At 40.6% G+C, this 19,935-nt stretch overlaps 2 protein-coding genes across 5 annotated transcripts in view; both read left to right on the top strand.

Annotated features, from left to right (window-relative positions):
- Window positions 1-2,438: 2,438 nt before the first annotated feature.
- LOC146569353 (uncharacterized) lies at window positions 2,439-5,589 on the top strand. Its single transcript, XM_085281075.1, has 5 exons — window positions 2,439-2,862; window positions 2,960-3,016; window positions 3,135-3,283; window positions 4,847-4,960; window positions 5,233-5,589. Exons 1-5 carry the CDS (start codon window positions 2,625-2,627, stop codon window positions 5,392-5,394), a joined length of 720 nt encoding a protein of 239 aa, XP_085137201.1. The 5' UTR covers window positions 2,439-2,624; the 3' UTR covers window positions 5,395-5,589.
- A 2,010-nt stretch (window positions 5,590-7,599) lies between these two features.
- The window catches only part of bicd1a (bicaudal D homolog 1a), a 31,550-nt gene continuing 19,214 nt past the window's right edge, over window positions 7,600-19,935 (top strand). For 2 of the 4 annotated variants that reach the window (XM_085281566.1, XM_085281565.1), the window contains exon 1: window positions 7,601-7,935. In XM_085281566.1, the coding sequence (XP_085137692.1) occupies window positions 7,720-7,935 (216 nt within the window). In that variant the 5' untranslated portion in view covers window positions 7,601-7,719. Of the gene's footprint in view, window positions 7,936-19,935 lie in introns of all 4 variants that reach the window. The other 2 variants (XR_014893277.1, XM_085281567.1) reach the window with 2 other exon arrangements.

Below are 19,935 nucleotides of genomic sequence, written 5' to 3'. Positions count from 1 at the left end.
TTAACAGTTAAAGAATACAGCCTTTAGTTTGACAAAGACTTCCCCCTCCCAGAGTTTCTTTCTAAATTTAACACCAAATGTTTGTTTTGGAGGGTAAACTTCTGCAGTGATCACATGTTGACAAATAATCACAAAGCTGGTATTGATAGATGACTAGAAAATGTTCTGTAGATGTTAATTTAATTTCCTAATTTACTGTATATTTCTACTTCCCGTAAAATGATAGTAAACCAGATTATATTGTTAGGAGTTTGATAACAGCCCACCACCACTTCATTAATGTGCTGGACAAGCAGCAGAAGCTCATCCTCACACTGCTTGCATCCATTTCTGTGTGCATGTCATATGATTATTAGTGCACATCTCTTCTTATTCCAAAATCAGGATCTAAGGCACACGCTGGCAGCACAAAGACACCAGTGAAAAGCAACCAATATCATTCATCCTTAAAGGATACGAATGCCTGTGGAACTCTCCGTTCTGTCATTGCCTGGACATTTGAATTCTGCAAAGGTTTTCTGAAGGAAAAGTCAGGTGATCACCAAAATGAGAAGGTTTCCTTGTCAGGAAGAGCAGAAGTGTTAGAACTAAATTAGAAAATACAATTTTAAACTAGAATCCTGAGAAAGGGTTTATCCTGACTGCTGTGGAGTATTTAAATAGTTGAGCTGGAATCTTGGGACGTATCCAACAAATAAAATAGCTGAAGAAAATTGAGGTCACATGAAACTTACAAACCCAGGAGAGTAGCAGGAGTGGGGCATCATGCGGTCTACTCTGAGTGCATGTGACTCACATGTCAGCGAGCAAAGGCCCGATTGTAGAAACAGTGTTATTTTTAAAGGCTTAATATCATTTGCAAAAAAGAAACAAAAACAAAAAAGAGAAGTGAATATTAGAGGATAACTAATAAATACAAACACTCAGCCGGGGTGTAACATAAAAGGTACCAGCAAAAAATGACTCTTAAACCAAAACTATTGAACAAGCCTTGGCTCTGCAGCATCTTACTTACACAATTAAAGCGTATAAGAAGAGGTGAAATGAAGAAAAGGAAGCAAATGGACGGTCACAGCAGACGGCTGCTCCTCCTGGAGCCAGTTCTGTTTATTATTGTTATTACTTTGTTGTGATTTGGTGTTATCAAATAAAACTGAATTCTGACTGAAATGAACACACACACACACACACACACACACACAGAGAGAGAGAGAGAGAGTGAGGGAAAGAAAAGACAGCTCTCTTCCAAGAAGACCAATAGAAGGCCAAAGGTCAGTGGAGTAGCAATATCTGGTCAGTGATTGAAATACCAATGGAAAAGAAGTCTATACAAATAATGATTTAGCACTGAAACAAACAAAACTGCTGAACGACACTAAGATTTAATGAAGCTCTTATTCTTGTAACATGCTGGGAGGTGCAAATGAGACATAACAACGTTGACTGTAATCTTTTACGGCCTCGGTCTAAATGTTTTGGCTCTTATCTTGTGTCTGATTGCATCCTGTGACCTTCATAGTTTTACGAGCCGTGCAGTTTGGTTTGAACTTACCGGAGTTTGCCGGTAAGAAAGCGCATGTTGTTACTCCTTATAGTTTTCTCACCATACCTTCGATTAAGTGTGAGCTTGCTATAATTGATTAGCTTCTCTTGGATATGATGTATTGTGTTCGTGTCTTTATCAGCCCTACTTAGCTCTGACTTGGAATGGTGCATACCGGATTACCTAGAGATCACAAGAGGCACATGTGCGTCACATTTTGTGACTCATAAGTGGTTAATGAGTTAATATAAAGTATTTAAACATGTGCATTGCTTACCTTCAGCCCCCCAAGCTCAGAGGGTTCATGCTGTTCATGAGGGTTCATTATTATATTCAGAGAATTACAAGCAGGTTCACTGAGAGGCCGGTACCACTAGATGGAGACAGACCACTTTCTCCTACACTCTGCAGCTCAGTGCTTTTTTTTTTTAGTTGAACTAAAGTGTCAGAGTGCATACAGAGGCCAAGGTGATAAAGATTACCTGTGCAATAAATCAGGCGATAAGAAAGAGAAGCAATGATTTTAAATTTGTTTATGGTGAAATTTTATCAAGGTGATAATCAAGCTGCAGATTTAGAGTACAAATCTATCCTACAAAACAGGAACCTGGTGTCCTGCTGATTCTGCTGAAGGAAATAAAGACTCAGAGCAAACTGAACTACTCAGTTCTATCGTGATAACATCGTGATAACAACCAGATGCCATTATCTGGAGAATTAATTGAGCACACACCTTAAATTAATAGCTTATATATGAAAGATTAAAACTTTGAATGCTGGATGCTGAATGCAGTATTTCTTTTTCAAAAGTATGCTGTGGCATAATGCAGTAGCTCCTCCTCTTTATGATCATGTGACGCAGGTCAAACACTTGCTCATAGCAGTGGGAGGACACTCATGTGTTCTCACCTTGTAAAGCATTGAGTGTAACAAAGATCCCAGACAGAAGAAGTCAGACATCAAGAGATTTCTATTCTATTTCTATTCATTTTGTTTTTACTGAAAGAGCCTGACAGAGCACAAGGAATATTTTGTATCTTTTATACTGGTGACCAAGAACTGACTATAAAAGGAACATATAATGACAGATGAGCTGACGGTAGGCGATAAAATGATGGAAATATGGAAGAGAGGAGACTCAAAAAAAGAGTTATCCCAAATAGATAAAGGAATGGAATCTCAGCCGAGGAATAAAATACTGCATTCAATTGAAGAAATTCTGAAAAGGCCCTCATGTGTCAGAAAAGAGAATGAAGTACATCGGAACTGGTCTGTCATCAGAGAAAACAGCCAAGTATATAACCAGCATCCATGTACAGGTATGTTTTTTAGCCTTACTGTAAAAAATATTGGTTCAAATATTGTCAGAACATGTGTGTTCTCCTTTTGATGTTGAAATTTTTACTCTGTCAATAGAAACTCAGAATATGGGACTACATGAAGAGGCTCCAAAAGCTGCAGGAGACTGCAAGAGTGCGTAATACATTTATATATGAGTAGAAAAATCGATTAAAAGGATGATTCAAGAATGAATCAGTTTGAAATTGAACCACTTCTTTACTATCATATGTTTCAAACTGTCTGCTCACAGGTCAAAGAAGAAAGAGGCAAACCAGGGTCACTTTTACACCATTCCAGGTGCAGGAGCTCGAGAAGGTTTTCCAGCAAACCCATTATCCAGATATTAGCACCAGAGACCAGTTAGCCTCTCGCCTGCAGCTGACAGAGAGCCGAATACAGGTGGGATACATGTTGTTTGGTTTGGTTTTATTTTCAACTTAAAATAGTGAGATTTTTAATACTGGCCACATAAACAGAGTAATATTATTATTGGTGCTACGTTGGTATCAGTCACTACTTTATTTCCATTTGATCAAATCAGCAAGCTCCAAACACTCCAACTGTCTGACTGATTGCACTAACGAGTCCATCCATCCATTCTCTTCAGCTTATCCTTATCAGGGTCGCGGGGTGGCTGGAGCCTGTCCCAGGTGTTTCAGGGTGAAAGGCGATGTACACCCAGGTCCAAATTCATGGGCTGCATCCTCCAGAGGCCGCATTTGTAGACCGATTACGTCACAGCGACGCGCCGAAGGCTGTTCAAATTTGTAGACTCCCTCGAATACAGCCGACAAATGCGCCCTCTTTTCCCCGAAGTTGAAGGACTCCAGTTTCCAGCAATGGCGGCCGCTACTAAGTTTTAAAATTACTCTTACTAATCTTTCTGGGTCACAAAATAAACTTTTAACACATTTTCAGGCGAGAAAGTAGCTGTGTAAACATCAAATATCTGCTCGGTTTACCAAGATATCGCATATTTGCAAAAATGCTTCGACGTTTTCGGAGACGTCTGCCACCCACCAGCTCGATAGCTAGCTGGGAGCTCGAGGGTTACTGATGCGGCCGAGAACGGCACAACTCCCGGCACATCATTTTCACATCACCGCGGACTTTCGCTACTCGGGTTAAACGTAATATATAAGTCACTTAGACAACCTAAAAATGTTACTGTTGGGCTTTTTTCAGTGTTTTGTTTGTTCGTGAGTAAATCGGCTTGGCTGAGATTAAAGTTGTTAAATTAGATAAAATAAAACTTTATTAATCCCCCGGGTGGGTTCCTCCTTGGTTTTTACACAGCTGACTAAACGTCAAATAGAAAACTGATTAAACAGAAGTATGAGACAGTCGAGAATTTACGCCAGTGTCCTGTTATATTTTAGATAGCAAGGAGCAGACGGCTGAGACAGCGGTGACGCTAATCAGAAGGCTAGACCGTCCAATTTCCCCAGCCGTTTACTTCCGGCCTACCCGACCTTCTGAGGACCTGGCCCACGTAGACCGCGAAGCCCGGGTCCTCAGGAGGATGCAGCCCATGAATTTGGACACGACCATCGGCACTCACAGTCACACCTGTGGGCGACTCATCAGTTAACCTAATCCCAGTAACTGTGTGTCTTTGCACATTAGTGCAGAGACAATAATGGTCTTTGGACAGAATTCTTGCACAAGCCAAAACCTCAAATGATTAATGATAAGGTGAGACGGGATAGGAGCACACATTTAAAATCATTAGCTCCAAACTGCAACACTGTTTAGGGGTTTTTATAAAAATGTTTTGAATCATTGTTAGTTTTAGATGTGATGCAGGCGTTTTTATTACAATGCAAAATACCCCGAGACTTTTATTGTGAACTGGTTCATTGTAGGTAAATTAACTGCATTAACATTTCTTCATGCTTGTATTACTATTATTGAAGTTTAGTTAATTGTTCTAAATAAATGGTCATTGTGTGTGTTGTTCAGATTTGGTTCCAAAACCGCAGGGCCAAATGGAGGAAGGTTGAAACACTCAGAGACATAGAGCTGATCAGCAGGCAGCGCTTACTTTCGACCAATCTTCACCGGCTTTATTATGAGGTAATTTGACATATATTTTTGTAAAATGTGTATTTATTATTCTCACATGTTCTGTTATGAGGCTTCCCTCATATTCCCAACGCAGCTCGAAGCTCTTTACAATTAAGAAATAAAGCACACAGCTTAGACATATTTAAACAATAAAATGTTTATGATATTATAAAGTCTTTGAATACAGCGTGACTTTCTTAGTAACTGAGCCATTGATGAGGTTCATAAGTAGAATATCTTGGTTATTCCTGTGAGATAAACATCTTTCTCTGCTCTCACAGAAGCCCCAGCTGCAAGCAATGTGCTGCCTGCCCTGCTGTTTACCAAAACCTCTTCAAGCAAGGCTGTATTTCAGCTCATCAACAACACCGGTTGTGCTGACCGCCGCACATTCTCCTGGTCACAGGACTCTCTATGTTGACATGCTGGGAACAGAACGATAGCACCTTCACCAATTCTGCACAACACTTTTTTTTTCATTGTTTTTAATTACACGAGGCAAAGAAAAAAGTTTGAGATGATGCTCAAACGTAAACACGAATCTGTAAAATACTGTAGCCGTATATTTTGCTTTTAATGTGTCACACTGTGTGAAGCTGAAATAAAGGCACTGATCTTTTTCTTTATCTCAATAAAGCTGATTGCTTCAAACGTTCTGATGTCTTTCTTCGAAATAAAAGTCCTCGTGATTAGTCTGTACTGATGTATTTGTACAGATCAAGGTTTGAGGGCGTCCTGTACCGTGATATACTTCTTGGTAGAGAGAGCCGTGTCACTGTTACTGTGCAGCAAAGCATTTGGCTGTGTTTTTTTTCATGACATGATTTTTCCTTGTCACAGATAAGATACAGCTTTGCCATGACCTGTTCATCTGTTTGACTTTCTGACAACCTCTCCTTATCTTAATTTGGGCTTGTAACTTGAGGTTATTGGCAGGTCAGATTTAGACAACATGTGGGATCAAAGGAGAAATACAGGGTGAATCATTACTGTATATTGGGGCTATAGAGCTATATAAATAATTGTGTTCTAGGCGAACTTAAAGAGTGAAAAGTTTTGATTCATTCTTGTTCCTTTGCCGAGCAAATGTTACATATTTATATTAAGTATTGTTCGTGGCCTTCCTTTAATGACTTGTGCTCACCAGTCACCTTGAAACCTGCTGCGTGCGACAATTCCAGGTTTTTCTGAGAAGTGTTACATAGGCCAGTTCCCAAATAATTACCAATTATAAGAGAGATAACACAGCGTCCGTCGCCTTCGCTATCAGTTCAATAATTTACTTGACAGGGTCATAACTGATTACATTTAACAGGGCTCTGAGTATGGCTAAACTTTTCACCCTGGCCTTATCTTACTTTATTGCATGTGTTTGCTGTAAGATAAACCACACTGGTGGCTGAATGGGAGGGATTACAGTAAGAGGACAAAAATAGTTGTTGGAAAGAGAAAAAACAACAACCTTGAGAACCTCATAATCGTACTTTTATTGGATTTTGTTATTGTAATTCCAAACTGGCACCTTACATTTCCTAAAAGGCTGAAATAATTCCTGGGAAACCTTAGTTACTGATACCAGACAGGTTATCTTATGCCAAATAGCTGTTGCAATGTTTTACATCGAATGTTAGTTTATTGTTCACATTTGATCTTAATTTATTATTTTATACTTTGTCACTATTCTTCCATTAAACTTTTATTGTCTCAGTTAGAAAGGATCCACATAGATTAGCTGTACCTGCTTACTTTGAGAGTAAGATCTTTTCCATATAGTTCGGAGACTTTACTGGCCACGAGTGCCATAAAGGAATCAACACAGGAAGAGATTACCCAATACAGGGTTGTACACCATTTTCCTTTCACCTTAAATATATCGCAGTCTTTGCAACTGTAAGAAAAACTTCTTTCACTAAGGCACTAACTTGCATCAGGACCCCTGTCTGGTATAAAAAGCATATTGATGTCAGTAAAAACAATTTTTTAAATGTAATGGACACAAATAACTTTTATGGTATAAACACAACCTGAGAGTGATATTAAACACTAAATTATATATATATTTTAGTGTTTCCTGTTATATCTGCAGTGAGACTTTACTATATGTATACAAGTAGTTTGATTAAACTTTTTATTAGATTATAAAAATCCACAACTGATTATATGACATAAAAGCTTATAAATTGCACCTACCTGGTTGATAAAGATTTCAAAATTCACCAGTTTTTGGTTTAATTTTTTCATATACGAATTTATTATTATTTATTTCCATAAGAAAACGTAATGTAATCATTAAAACATTTAAAAAGCAGAAGGCATCCGTTTACTCAGTAACATTTACATGTTTGCGCACGCTCAGATGGGAAGCGATACACCAGAGTAACCGACAGATGGCGCCCCTGCACCCATGAATAAGCAAAATTGATGCTCTCAGTTTTGCTGTGTGTCAAACAGAAGACACCACTGACCTGATTTTATTCTGTCATTTATTTAAAGCTCGTTTTTTTTTTATCAGCTGTTGAATGTTGTTCAGAATACTGAAGCACTAAAACAGATTTATTTTTGTTGTTGTTGTTTTTACTTTGTGCTTCGTTTCCAGTCTGCAGCTGGCTCTCAGTGGAGAGGAGGGGTGGGGGGCGGATATTCATCATCTCGCAGCCTCCGCCCGCCTATCTGGCTCATCTGCCTCTGCGGTGGAGAGACGGGGGGAACCGCAGACAGACAGGGGGACATAAAGCTTTTAGTCGAAGCGAAAGCGCGAGAGAGGGGCGATGGCCGCTGGTGCAGGATGCGGGGAATCGGTGGATCAGTACCGGGCCGAGGTGGAGCGGCTCGCCCAGGAACTGGCCGAGGCGAACCGGGAAAAGATCAGGGCTGCGGAGTGCGGTTTAGCTGTCCTGGAGGAGAATCAGGCGCTGAAGCAGAAGTATACAGAGCTAGAGACCGAACAAGAGATCCTCAGGAAGGAGTTGGAGCAGTTACAAGAGGTAAGAGGAGAGGATGGGGCAGTGATTCTATTTATTTATTTGTTTTCATTCTGTAGGGAGGGGAAAGCACTGCAGTCAGGTGTGTGACTCGCTTGCACCTCAATTGAGTGACGCTCAGCGGGTATCTATAAACCTGTTTGACGCCCAGAGGCAGAGTGGGGGCGGCAATTTATCAGGGCTTTCAAAAAGAGCAATAGTTTAATGCAACTTAAATATGATGCAATTGAAGATCCTCCAGCTGGAAAATGTGCAACACTGTATGAATAAATTGCTTTATGAATAAATTATAATGTAAAATGCTGTTTGTGCAGTGGGTATATCGAGCAGCACTGAGCATTACAGTGTCGGAATTGCAAGCACACAGTAACAGTCCACTTCAGCTCCCACAACAGGAAGTTTCTTTGTTTTCCATAGTAAGAAGAGTCATTAGGGAATTTCAGGGACTCTTTTAGGACCTTTTTTTTTTTTTTTGCTTAGATGTTTCTTGAGGGTATTTCACTGCAGGCCATATGGTGCTTCAATAATCAACTGGTCTGAATTATAAGAGATAAAGTCACATCAAAACATGTCGTTAAAATTCAAGATATTTTAAGGTAGGTGTCGACCTGGCTAATGACTGCAGGGTGTCGAGTTACTCAGTGCATACATGTTGCAAGAGGCAGATGCTGACAGGGCTCCCTGGTCCAAGGTCGCCTATGGAAATTGCTGACCATTGGAAGAAGGAGTTGAAGGCTGGTTACACTGGTGCGGTGAGTGCTTGTGAGTGTCCGTGGCATCGAGATAGGCCCCGTCATTATTTACATGGAGTCATCTATTATCACTTGAACATCAGTTGCTTTGGTCGAACATTTAAGTCATCGAGTCACAAGAAAACTTTTAATACCCTGTTTATTTTTTCTGAAAGCAAATAATAGAGGACTGTCAGAATGCATCATGTGTTACAGGTGATCTTTTTGATATGTTAAGGGTGTTAGCTAAACCTTTCAAAGATAGCCAACAGCCCTGGTCAAAGTAATTCTCTGAATTATTCTTTTTATTGTTTCACTTTTTCGCATAAGAATCATTTTGATTCTGGTTCACGTGTAGCCCATTTGAAATAAACCTCTAAAAGTCCACATTCATCCTACACATCAGTGACTCTTTCTTGTGCAACTAGCTCACCAAATATAGCCAAATAAAAAAGAATCCACATAGTACATTAAGCATCACTTATCACATTACATTTTGCATGCTTAATTGTATTTATACTTTGTTCCTCGTACCCTTTTATTCCACTGCTTAGCTTAACATTTCGGTTTGACACGCATGCAGAATCTGAACGATCTTAGTGCAGATAACAGCACAGCAAGAAAGCTGAGGAGACAGCGTGATACAGCCAGCAGCTCAGCAGTGTCAAGCTGATAACTCACACTTATGGATTACAGAGGGATGGGTATTATGATGGACTATGGTGAGAATATGTTGAGAAAGAAAAGATAATGGAGAAGAAATATAAAGACATGGCCGTGTTTTAAGAGGGGAGACGATTATAAGACTAAAGCATACTGGAAGAACTGACTTTGTTAGAGGAAGTTGCCTCTACCTCTAAAAAATAAATTAAGCACGTCAACTGCTTTTAAGCAGTAGTGTAGGCAGCTGCTCGTACATTATTCATCCTTTTAGTTTTCACATTTGTAGTAAAACTTTGATTTTAACTGAAAAAGAACATCAGGTCAGCAAAAAACCACCAACCATTCCTCAGTGTTGTGGTCGGCTCACATCTGCTTGCCTGTATGATTGACTTCTCGCTTGACAGAGGCAACATTTTCTGTATGTGATATTGCTTCAGCAGAAAAAACCCCACCTCTGGGATCCTGTGTGTCTGCTGCACACTTCTATGAATAAGAGACCAAATGGCAGAGTGCAAACCTGCCACTTCAATAACATCACATCTGCTCTCCCCGTACTCGGGAGAGGTGCAAAATAAAAGGTGCAGAAATTCCAGATAGAAACTGAAATTGCTTCTGGGATTAAGTGGAATAGAATATATAATTACAGCGAAAGGTAGACACCTTTTTTGTTTCAGATTACAATGTTTTTCTTCAGTCGTATTGTTTGTATTACATTGTTCTATATTTTTCAGCAACAACTGACAAAAGGCTACTTTATCATACTTGTAGAAACAAAGAACAAATGCCTGAAGTGTGTATTTGTTATCCAGATGCCACACAGATCATATGCCATTGTGTCTGCATGTGTGTATGTCCAAGCTGCCCAGATTTGCATGCATGTTCCTACTGCGTTTGCATACGTTCTGTAGGCACACATACGGCAGCACTGTATTCCCCGTGTGCTCAGGTTGTTTGCCCTCAATCCAGGTCCCAGCTGGTGGGGAGACGCTGGTTAGAGCGCTGCTTGTGCTGCACATTCAGCTCACAAACTAAACACGTGGAGAAACCTATGCAAGACACAAGTGCCTCAGCTACTGTAACACAGGACTAATTTGGGCTTGTTTTACAAAAAGTGTGTATCTGTGTGAGTATCTGCTATGCAATGAACCACAAGGACTTGGATATGGAAAGTCATGATGTGACGTGACACATCAGCATCCTCCACGCAAATAAGTCAAACAGTCTTTGTGTGTACAATCATGCACAAAAACGTATTTTTTGGACATTTTTGCTTTTTGTTGTTGTTTTTGATGATGATGATGATGATCCCAGTCCTTTGTAAGAAATTGATGTTGCTCCAGTGGTATTCATCCTACTTTTGCTTCTTCAGAAATAACTGCAATTGCATCTCTTTGCTATCTGCAGGGTCCAAGAGCATGTGTTGGCACTGAATACATATTTTATTTTATTTTTGTCCACTGTTTACCTATACATTGTTTCCCTCACCCAGCTCCGTCTCTCCCTCCCCGTCTCAGTGTTTGCCTCACGACCCAATCAGCCGTTCCTTGTTTCTCTGTGTGTATGCACTGTATGTCTCTGGATAGCTGCCTAAGCAGTGACAGAGACATCACTACCCTGTGGCTTTGGCTTGTTAGCGCTATCTCTGGGCAGATCAACCTCAGGAAGGACACATAGTAGGAGGCAGAAGGAGGAGGATGCCACTGCAGAGCAGAATAAGTTCCATCATGTTAGTGAGGTTATATGCTTTCTAGGGATTCACGCTGTCAGCAAAGCTTGAATTTACCTTTAAGAAGTATTGGAAGAGAATCGCTCTGCTATCATTTCATAATATAATTATTTATTTTGTTTAGTTGAATAAAAATGCTTGACATGTTTCGAACACCTTGGATCTGAGGAAGCATGTGAAATAAAAGTTAGCAATATCAGCTGCTTTCATAAGTCATCTTTGGGTCTTTCGGATCAGAAGCTTGCAGAAGAAATGACATTTGTGATAAGTTGGGAACAGGCAGTTCACAGGTCAGTTTGTTCCCTCTGCTTTGGGCCATGAAAAATGCCAGCTGAGATCTGTGTCAAAGACTTCACATGGTAATCTGAAAGACCAAAAAAGAAAAGCTGAGTCACGATTCATCAGATCAACGTGGAATTTCCTAATCAGATAAGTAGAACGTAATGCTAAAAGACCGGGCCCTGCACTTCCTTCTCCTGTAAGGTTTAAGCTTCATCATCAGACATTTTAACAACTTGTTTGCATTGTGTTGCACAACCACAGTCAGCTGAGATTCTCCCACAGCCAGCAACAAACAGAAATGAAAGGAAGTCTTTTGTATGATGTGCACTTTACTTTTAGACAGAACAAAAAAGGAGACAATGAGTGAGATTTTAGCAGTTGCTCGCATGTTATAAAAGTGTGTTACTGTTAAATTACTCCAGTTATCAGTTATGTCTACTGGCTGTTAAGCTAATGGGGGGGTGATAATATGTAGGTTGCAAAATGGTCCAAAAATACTCCAGCTAGTGCATTTTTCAAAGGTACACAAGGTGAAACTTTGCTTTACATTTGGTCTGAACACACAGCTGTTTATAGCTTTCCTGTCCATGACACCTGTAAGGGGGGATTTTATAGCAGCCCTGTTTAAATTGTATTCAAATCGGTAAAACGTCTATTTAAGTTGTATTTCATTATAAGGGGTGTGGCCACTAAAGGTTGGCGTAGTTTCTTCGTCTTCAGCCTCCATCTTGTTCTACTGGACGGGCTGTTCAGCTTTGTATACAGCCTGTTTATCATCTGCCAACGTTAGCATACCATCTAATATGTCAGTGAATTATGGATTCATCTTGTTATCTAACCAGTGCTAGTGTTAGCTGATACCTCCCCAGCTCTACAGTTTGTGCATATGGTCAAGTCTGGTTTAAAGAAAAGAGGAAGAAGATGAAAAGGATGGCAAAAACCTGAACCCAAGGCTTCAAAAACATAGTCCACAATCACGTGAATGATTTCACTATGACTGGAATCTTTGGATATTTAAGGATTTCTTAATTCATAAATTGTATCCAGAGGAAAGAAGCTGAAGAAGAGCAAGCTTACTGAACAAGAATGCACAGGTTTATCTGTCTTTTTCAAAGAAGCATGAGAAAGAGCTGGACTGTATAATTATATGTGTTTCTTTTGAAATCCTATTGGCTGTTATCAAAGATGATCAACTGTATGTGTGATAAATACAAAAACAGTATTATATCCATTTTCTTTTAACATCATGGAACACTGAATCTAATTAATATAGAAGTCAGTATAAGAACACTGTATGACTGTTGCCTCATCCTTTCGCCTTGTGTCTCTTCCTCACCTGCTTAATTTGTACCTATAGTAGGCGGGGCTAACCCTGACCTCAAAGCGCTTTATAAGTGTCGTGTGATTTCTAAATATTCACAAGCTTTGTGTTTGCATGGATTCCTGTAGCTTGCAGTGGACGATACCTAAACTGAGCTGCAATTTCCCGAGTTTGAATCTGGGTAGGGACATGTGTCATTAAACAGTTTATTGTCTCCTTTCCATAATTTGTGCCTCGTCTCCTTTCTCCTCCATCTTCATGCCTGTGACCTGGAAATTGATCTCAGTGTGCCATCTCGGAGAATGTCCCAATTTCTAAAAAGCATTTGAAGAGGGAGAAGGGAAAGAAATCAAGGATGAGAATAAGAGGAGGGAAAGGGGGAATACTGTACTATAGATTGTACTTGTTTAGTTTAGATTTAGTTTATTTTGGTACTTACTTGTCTCTGGTGCCTTGTGTTTAGTTTTACTTCCCCCATCTGTCTAATTGTCTTTGATTACCATCACCTGTGTCTCATGCTGTGTCCTGTTTCCTGTTGTGTATAAATGTTGTTGTGTTCCCCACATTCTTTGTTGCAGCACTGGCTGACCTTCCTTGTGTGTTTCTGTTTGTGTGCCTTTGGATGAACTTGTACATCAGACTGAATAAATATCTCACTCTCTCCTCTGCAGTTGAGTCCTAGCTCCACATTAGATGACTGAAACAGTTTCTTGAAGGATTTGCCCAACTTAATGTGATATGCTGTTAGTCAATGATCGTGTGTGAGAAATTGCTTTAGATAAACTTTTTTTAGAATGACCAACCACCACCAAGTTTCAAATGTGCTGTTTCTTAAGCAGACATGGAACAGTGTAATCTGACTACATTCAAGATGAAGAGTCACTTTTTCCCTGCTGTGCACATCTGGCTTTTTTTTAATTAGTACTGTCACTCTATACAGGGAGTGCAGAATTATTAGGCAAGTTGTATTTTTGAGGAATAATTTTATTATTGAACAACAACCATGTTCTCAATGAACCCAAAAAACTCATTAATATCAAAGCTGAATGTTTTTGGAAGTAGTTTTTAGTTTGTTTTTAGTTTTAGCTATTTTAGGGGGATATCTGTGTGTGCAGGTGACTATTACTGTGCATAATTATTAGGCAACTTAACCAAAAACAAATATATACCCATTTCAATTATTTATTTTTACCAGTGAAACCAACATAACATCTCCACATTCACAAACATACATTTCTGACGTTCAAAAACAAAACAAAAACAAATCAGCGACCAATATAGCCACCTTTCTTTGCAAGGACACTCAAAAGCCTGCCATCCATGGATTCTCAAATCAAATCAAATCAAAATTTATTTATATAGCACATATTAAAAACAATAGTGTTGACCATAGTCCTTCACAGTCAATAAAAACATGAGAAAGAAAGTGTACTTTATTGGTCCCCGTGGGGAAAATCCCTCTCTGCATTTAACCCATTCACTCAGTGAAGCAGTGGGCAGCCATTGGGCGCCCGGGGAGCAGTGTGTAGGGACGGTACCTTGCTCAGGGGTACCTCAGGGTAGCTGTTCAGGGGAATCGAACCCCGACCTTCCGATCATGGGGCCACCACTCTCTACCTACTGAGCTATCCCTGCCCCACATGAGACAGTTAAAACAAACAATAGAAGAGGACAACAAACAATAGGTAACAACGCAACAAGCTAAAACAGCCAACTAGACAGAATCAAAAGCCAAAGTAAAAAAATAAGTTTTAAGACGTAATTTAAAAGACTGGATAGACTCGGCAGTGCGAATATGAACGGGGAGGTTATTCCAGAGTCTGGGTGCCACGGATGCAAAGGCCCGGTCGCCTCTCGACTTCATTCGAGTCCTAGGTTGTGCTAGGAGCCTATGGTTGGATGATCTAAGTGCCCTGTTGGGATTGTATGAATGGAGTAAATCAGTGTTTTGATCTGTTCACCATCAACATTGCGTGCAGCAGCAACCACAGCCTCCCAGACACTGTTCAGAGAGGTGTACTGTTTTCCCTCCTTGTAAATCTCACATTTGATGATGGACCACAGGTTCTCAATGGGGTTCAGATCAGGTGAACAAGGAGGCCATGTCATTAGTTTTTCTTCTTTTATACCCTTTCTTGCCAGCCACGCTGTGGAGTACTTGGACGCGTGTGATGGAGCATTGTCCTGCATGAAAATCATGTTTTTCTTGAAGGATGCAGACTTCTTCCTGTACCACTGCTTGAAGAAGGTGTCTTCCAGAAACTGGCAGTAGGACTGGGAGTTGAGCTTGACTCCATCCTCAACCCGAAAAGGCCCCACAAGCTCATCTTTGATGATACCAGCCCAAACCAGTACTCCACCTCCACCTTGCTGGCGTCTGAGTCGGACTGGAGCTCTCTGCCCTTTACCAATCCAGCCACGGGCCCATCCATCTGGCCCATCAAGACTCACTCTCATTTCATCAGTCCATAAAACCTTAGAAAAACCAGTCTTGAGATATTTCTTGGCCCAGTCTTGACGTTTCAGCTTGTGTGTCTTGTTCAGTGGTGGTCGTCTTTCAGCCTTTCTTACCTTGGCCATGTCTCTGAGTATTGCACACCTTGTGCTTTTGGGCACTCCAGTGATGTTGCAGCTCTGAAATATGGCCAAACTGGTGGCAAGTGGCATCTTGGCAGCTGCACGCTTGACTTTTCTCAGTTCATGGGCAGTTATTTTGCGCCTTGGCTTTTCCACACGCTTCTTGCGACCCTGTTGACTATTTTGAATGAAACGCTTGATTGTTCGATGATCACGCTTCAGAAGCTTTGCAATTTTGAGACTGCTGCATCCCTCTGCAAGATATCTCACTATTTTTGACTTTTCTGAGCCTGTCAAGTCCTTCTTTTCACCCATTTTGCCAAAGGAAAGGAAGTTGCCTAATAATTATGCACACCTGATATAGGGTGTTGATGTCATTAGACCACACCCCTTCTCATTACAGAGATGCACATCACCTAATATGCTTAATTGGTAGTAGGCTTTCGAGCCTATACAGCTTGGAGTAAGACAACGTGCATGAAGAGGATGATGTGGACAAAATACTCATTTGCCTAATAATTCTGCACTCCCTGTAGAAGGAAAAAAGGAACATTGATTAAAAGGATTAGCAGAACTTGAATATTTATTAACATTTCTGGTGTGTTTGACGTTCTCAAACAAGAAAGCAGCAGCTGGGGAGAAAGGGTTTTCTCGCTTCTCCTTCCACCTCCTCTTTTGACTCCTGTTTTACATTGGCAGAGGCAGTAAACATGGACAGAAGGGCTGAATCAATATCTCATGAGATGGTAGTGTTTCAATCTTTTAGCTGTGCACTACACCATCAGCTCAGCGTGCCCCTCCTCATCTCATTATTCCCCTACAGTCCCCCCCTGGATTGAAGTGGGAATTATGCATTGATTTCTGCTCTGTTTGGTGAAAACGTATCATGTCTGAGCTACGCTGGACTCTATTGTGTGTAGCGTAGCGTGTATTGCAAAGATCGGTGAATGCTGCCTAAACACGTGTGAGAGATTCTATTTAGTAGCTTCAAGAATTTTAGAAAAACTGGCTCTTTAATCAGTAACCCACTGCGCTTTATGAGCAATCAAACTGTTTTTGGCACCTTTGCCTCTTGGATGGAAATAAAGCCAAGAGTGGAATGCACTGTGCAGTTTTCGCTGATGCTGACCTGTGACCCTTGCAACAGGCTCAGGGATGCAGTCAAGCATATAGATAAGGACCTGTATGCCCTCGTGGTCTCTGTTGTTTTTGTGGAGAGTTGCCGTGTGTGTTTTTCCAGCACCTGAAGGGAAAATCATTGGTCTTTGTGTTTGAGCCACACATCTGGGCTGATGTGCACAGAGCTTCCCCCTTTCTGTTTTTCCCCTGTGTGCGTGTGCAACACGAAAGGTGGGAGGCTCGGGTGGGGATGTTGTGATGGAGAGCACAGAGTGAGGGGCGGCAGGATATTGTAGTGGTGTTGAGTGATTTCAGCCTATCAACCAGGCCCTCTTTGTTGTTTCAGGTTTTTATGGTTGTATTGACGTAATGGAGAAAAGGGGAGGAGACACAAAAGTGTGCTGTGCGTATCGTATACACACTGTGTCAGCAGAATAGAAGAGCACAGAACAGAGTTTGTTCAGTTGCTTCAGTGTAACGATTGTTCTTTTCTATTGTCACAGAGAAAGGGGCTTAATGAACCTGCAGAGCCCCTTCAGGTTTGCCCGTCCCTGCATAGATTAAGTTTTTTCAGAATGCTCCTTTTTGCTGCAGTGAAATGTAGTAAGAACAGGACTCTCCTCCCTGCTGGCTGCTGTATCGATTAGTTTTCCACTTTAGCTGTGTGTGCTGCAAACTCGGATACCATAGCAGAAAAATCTGTCCATCCTCTCACAAGGAGGAAAAAAAAGACATTATTCCATGTGTCGTCAAAACTTATTGTTTGCCTGAATTAAATTGGACTTCTCTTAAGTCATTAATGCATCACTGAACGTGGTTGTTAAGCCTTTCTTATTGTCTAGACAGAGCTATTGAGTTTCATCTACAGTATAGTCTTATTCTATGCTTCTCATCCCAGCATGCCCGATAAAGAGAAGCCTTTTATCTCCATATCCAGAGGCCATTTTATCCCGCAAAGGGCGCTTGGAAATGCGCATGATCCTCCCTGTCCTCTGCCTTGTCACCATTCTCACACACAAAGGCAGGCATGAGCACATGCACACCCAAGCATGCGCTTGTGATGGGTGTGCCATACAGAATAGGGTCAAAGATGCGTCTTTGTCACTTCAGCCCTATTAGGGAATGTATAGAATTAGACAGACTTTCCATAGTCAACCTGTTTAATTAACCATGTTCTCAGTACACTGGTCATGACTTCAAGTAAGGTCAGGAAACTAAAACAGGAAGTATGCCATGTCAGGGTGAATATGGAGATGATGGGCCTTAATTGGAATTAGTGGGATTAAGTTTTTTGGCAGTTTTGGGTGCGAACTTTTTGTCCAAACACTGACTCACATCAAGCATGATAACAAATCATTTTGACAAGGAAAACATTTCATACAAAAGGAGCAGAAACAGATAAAACAGCTTATAATACACAATGGAGAGATATTTAAGACTCTCATGGGTGTGAATATGTGCCATACTGCACCTTATTAGTACCTTTTTCAAGAAATCAAACTCTACATACTCTGGCATGGAGGGTCTCGTGTGGCTGCACAAAAGCACTGAGTCACCCTGAGGCCCCATGCATGCAATACCAAGAGGGTCACTGTGTGCAGGCTAGCCTCTCCATTGTAGTCTGTATTTGTCTGGCTTGGCTGAGTCCTCTTTATCAGGAGAGACCGAGTGCAGAGAGAGGAGAGCGTTTTATCAGATGAATCTGCTCTGTGTGTCTCTCTGTTTTTATGAGTCTGGCTGCCTGTCTGGGTGTGTCTGCAGGAACGATTACAGATTATCAATGAGCCTGCGAGTTTTCAGTCACTTCTGTCTTTTGATGTTGTAACACATTCCTCAGTGTTCAGACGCTGTTGTTGTTTTAAGTTTCCCGTTTCTTCTTCCGCCACCTGAAAAGGGGGATAAAGGACACCAGCATAGAGGGAGGTACTGCATAAAGAAAGAAGACACGTACTCCATTAGTGGTCTTCGTCCCCTGACTACTTAATGAAAATTATGGCGGGATTGGGGGGTATAAATGGAGATGGAAATTTAATAAGATATTAAATCTGGCCACTTTGATGTATTGGTGGATTATCCTTTTAGAAATATTTAACTTTATCACTTTTTTTCTGCTAATTTCGTTTTCATGAACCTCTGAGCAAATCACTGTGTTTATCAGGTTGTAACCTGAGGGAGAGGATTTGTTTGGATTACCTTACAGCTGATTCACTTAGCCACACAGTTACACACCTGCATGCACAACATAATAACCTTCAAATAGAAAGAACGGTCCAATATGGGCTCAGTGTTTCTGAAACATAATTTAGCTTTAGCACACATCCCACATGTTACTGTTATTGTTGGCTGTGCAGTCAAGTATGAGAAACAGCCTCATTTGCATCGTGCTATCAATTTCCTATGAAGCAAAAAATGATTATCCCTTGATCAGTTGATCAAACTACCCAAATCTTTAGTAGCGACAGATTTGGCAGCGATACGCTGGTACGTGTTTTCTCTGTTTCTTTGATAAGCGATACTTTCTTTGGCCTTTTTTTCTTTATGACATCAGCTAAATATTTCATTTATAAAGCACTAAATATTTGGCTGATTAATTATAAGGAAACTAGCACAAAGTTTTCATTAACATTTATACACACCGAAATGAATGTAGCCACATGACGTCATTCATCGGTATGTGGACCAGCATTTTTAAGGCTAAACTTTGGGTTTAAGGGAAACACTTGTTGAAGTGAAATGCGACATTAATCGGACGAAAGAGTGAGCTGCTGATATAATGGCCAAAGCTAGCCAGCCTAGTTTGCATAGTTAGCTTATTAAAAGACTGAAAAGGTGCACTGAACCCAGCACAGACAGTATAACAGTTTTCATTTCATTTCATTTATTTATTTATAAAGCACATTTAATAACAACAGGGAGCTGACCAAAGTGCTGTACAAAATAACAATTAAACAATGACATTAACAACAACAACAGGTAAGAAAATTAAAAGAAAATTTCGATAAAAGAATTGGTAACTCTCATGCAGTTTCGAATGTGTTTTAAGATGAGATTTAAAAAGAGTAACAGTTGGGGCCTTTCTAATGTGGAGAGGTAGATTATTCCACATTTTCGGGGCCACTACCGCAAATGCCCAATCTCCTCTATGAACCATCCTAAACTTATGTAAGGTAAGGAGTAAATGATCACTTGATCGAAGGGCTCTAGAGGGCGTATAAAGCTGCAAAAGGTCAGACAAATAGTCCAGTGCCTGGCCATTTAGCACTTTATAAGTCAAAAGTAAGATTTGGAATTTAATTCTAAAACGCACTGGAAGCCAATGAAGGCAATCAAGCACCGGAGTAATGTGTTGGTGTTTCTTCACACGAGTCAAAAGGCGAGCTGCAGCATTCTGTACCAGTTGGAGCCGGGCCGGGCCGGGCTGGACTGACTGACACCCACATATAGTGAATTGCAGTAATCCAGTTGAGATAAAACAAACACATGAATTGCTCGTTCCAAGTTTCTAAAAGATAAAAAAGATCTCACTTTGGATAGGAGCCTTAATTTAAAAAAGGACCGCTGGACAACTGAATTAATTTGTTTCT

Source organism: Mchenga conophoros, linkage group LG7, assembly GCF_057382185.1.
Source record: "Mchenga conophoros isolate Kocher_MC1m ecotype Shallow Benthic linkage group LG7, M_conophoros_male_GT1.1, whole genome shotgun sequence".
NCBI classification, from domain to species: Eukaryota; Metazoa; Chordata; class Actinopteri; order Cichliformes; family Cichlidae; genus Mchenga; species Mchenga conophoros.
Note: the sequence above shows the minus strand (reverse complement) of the source record. Positions and strands in the feature narration are given on the sequence as shown.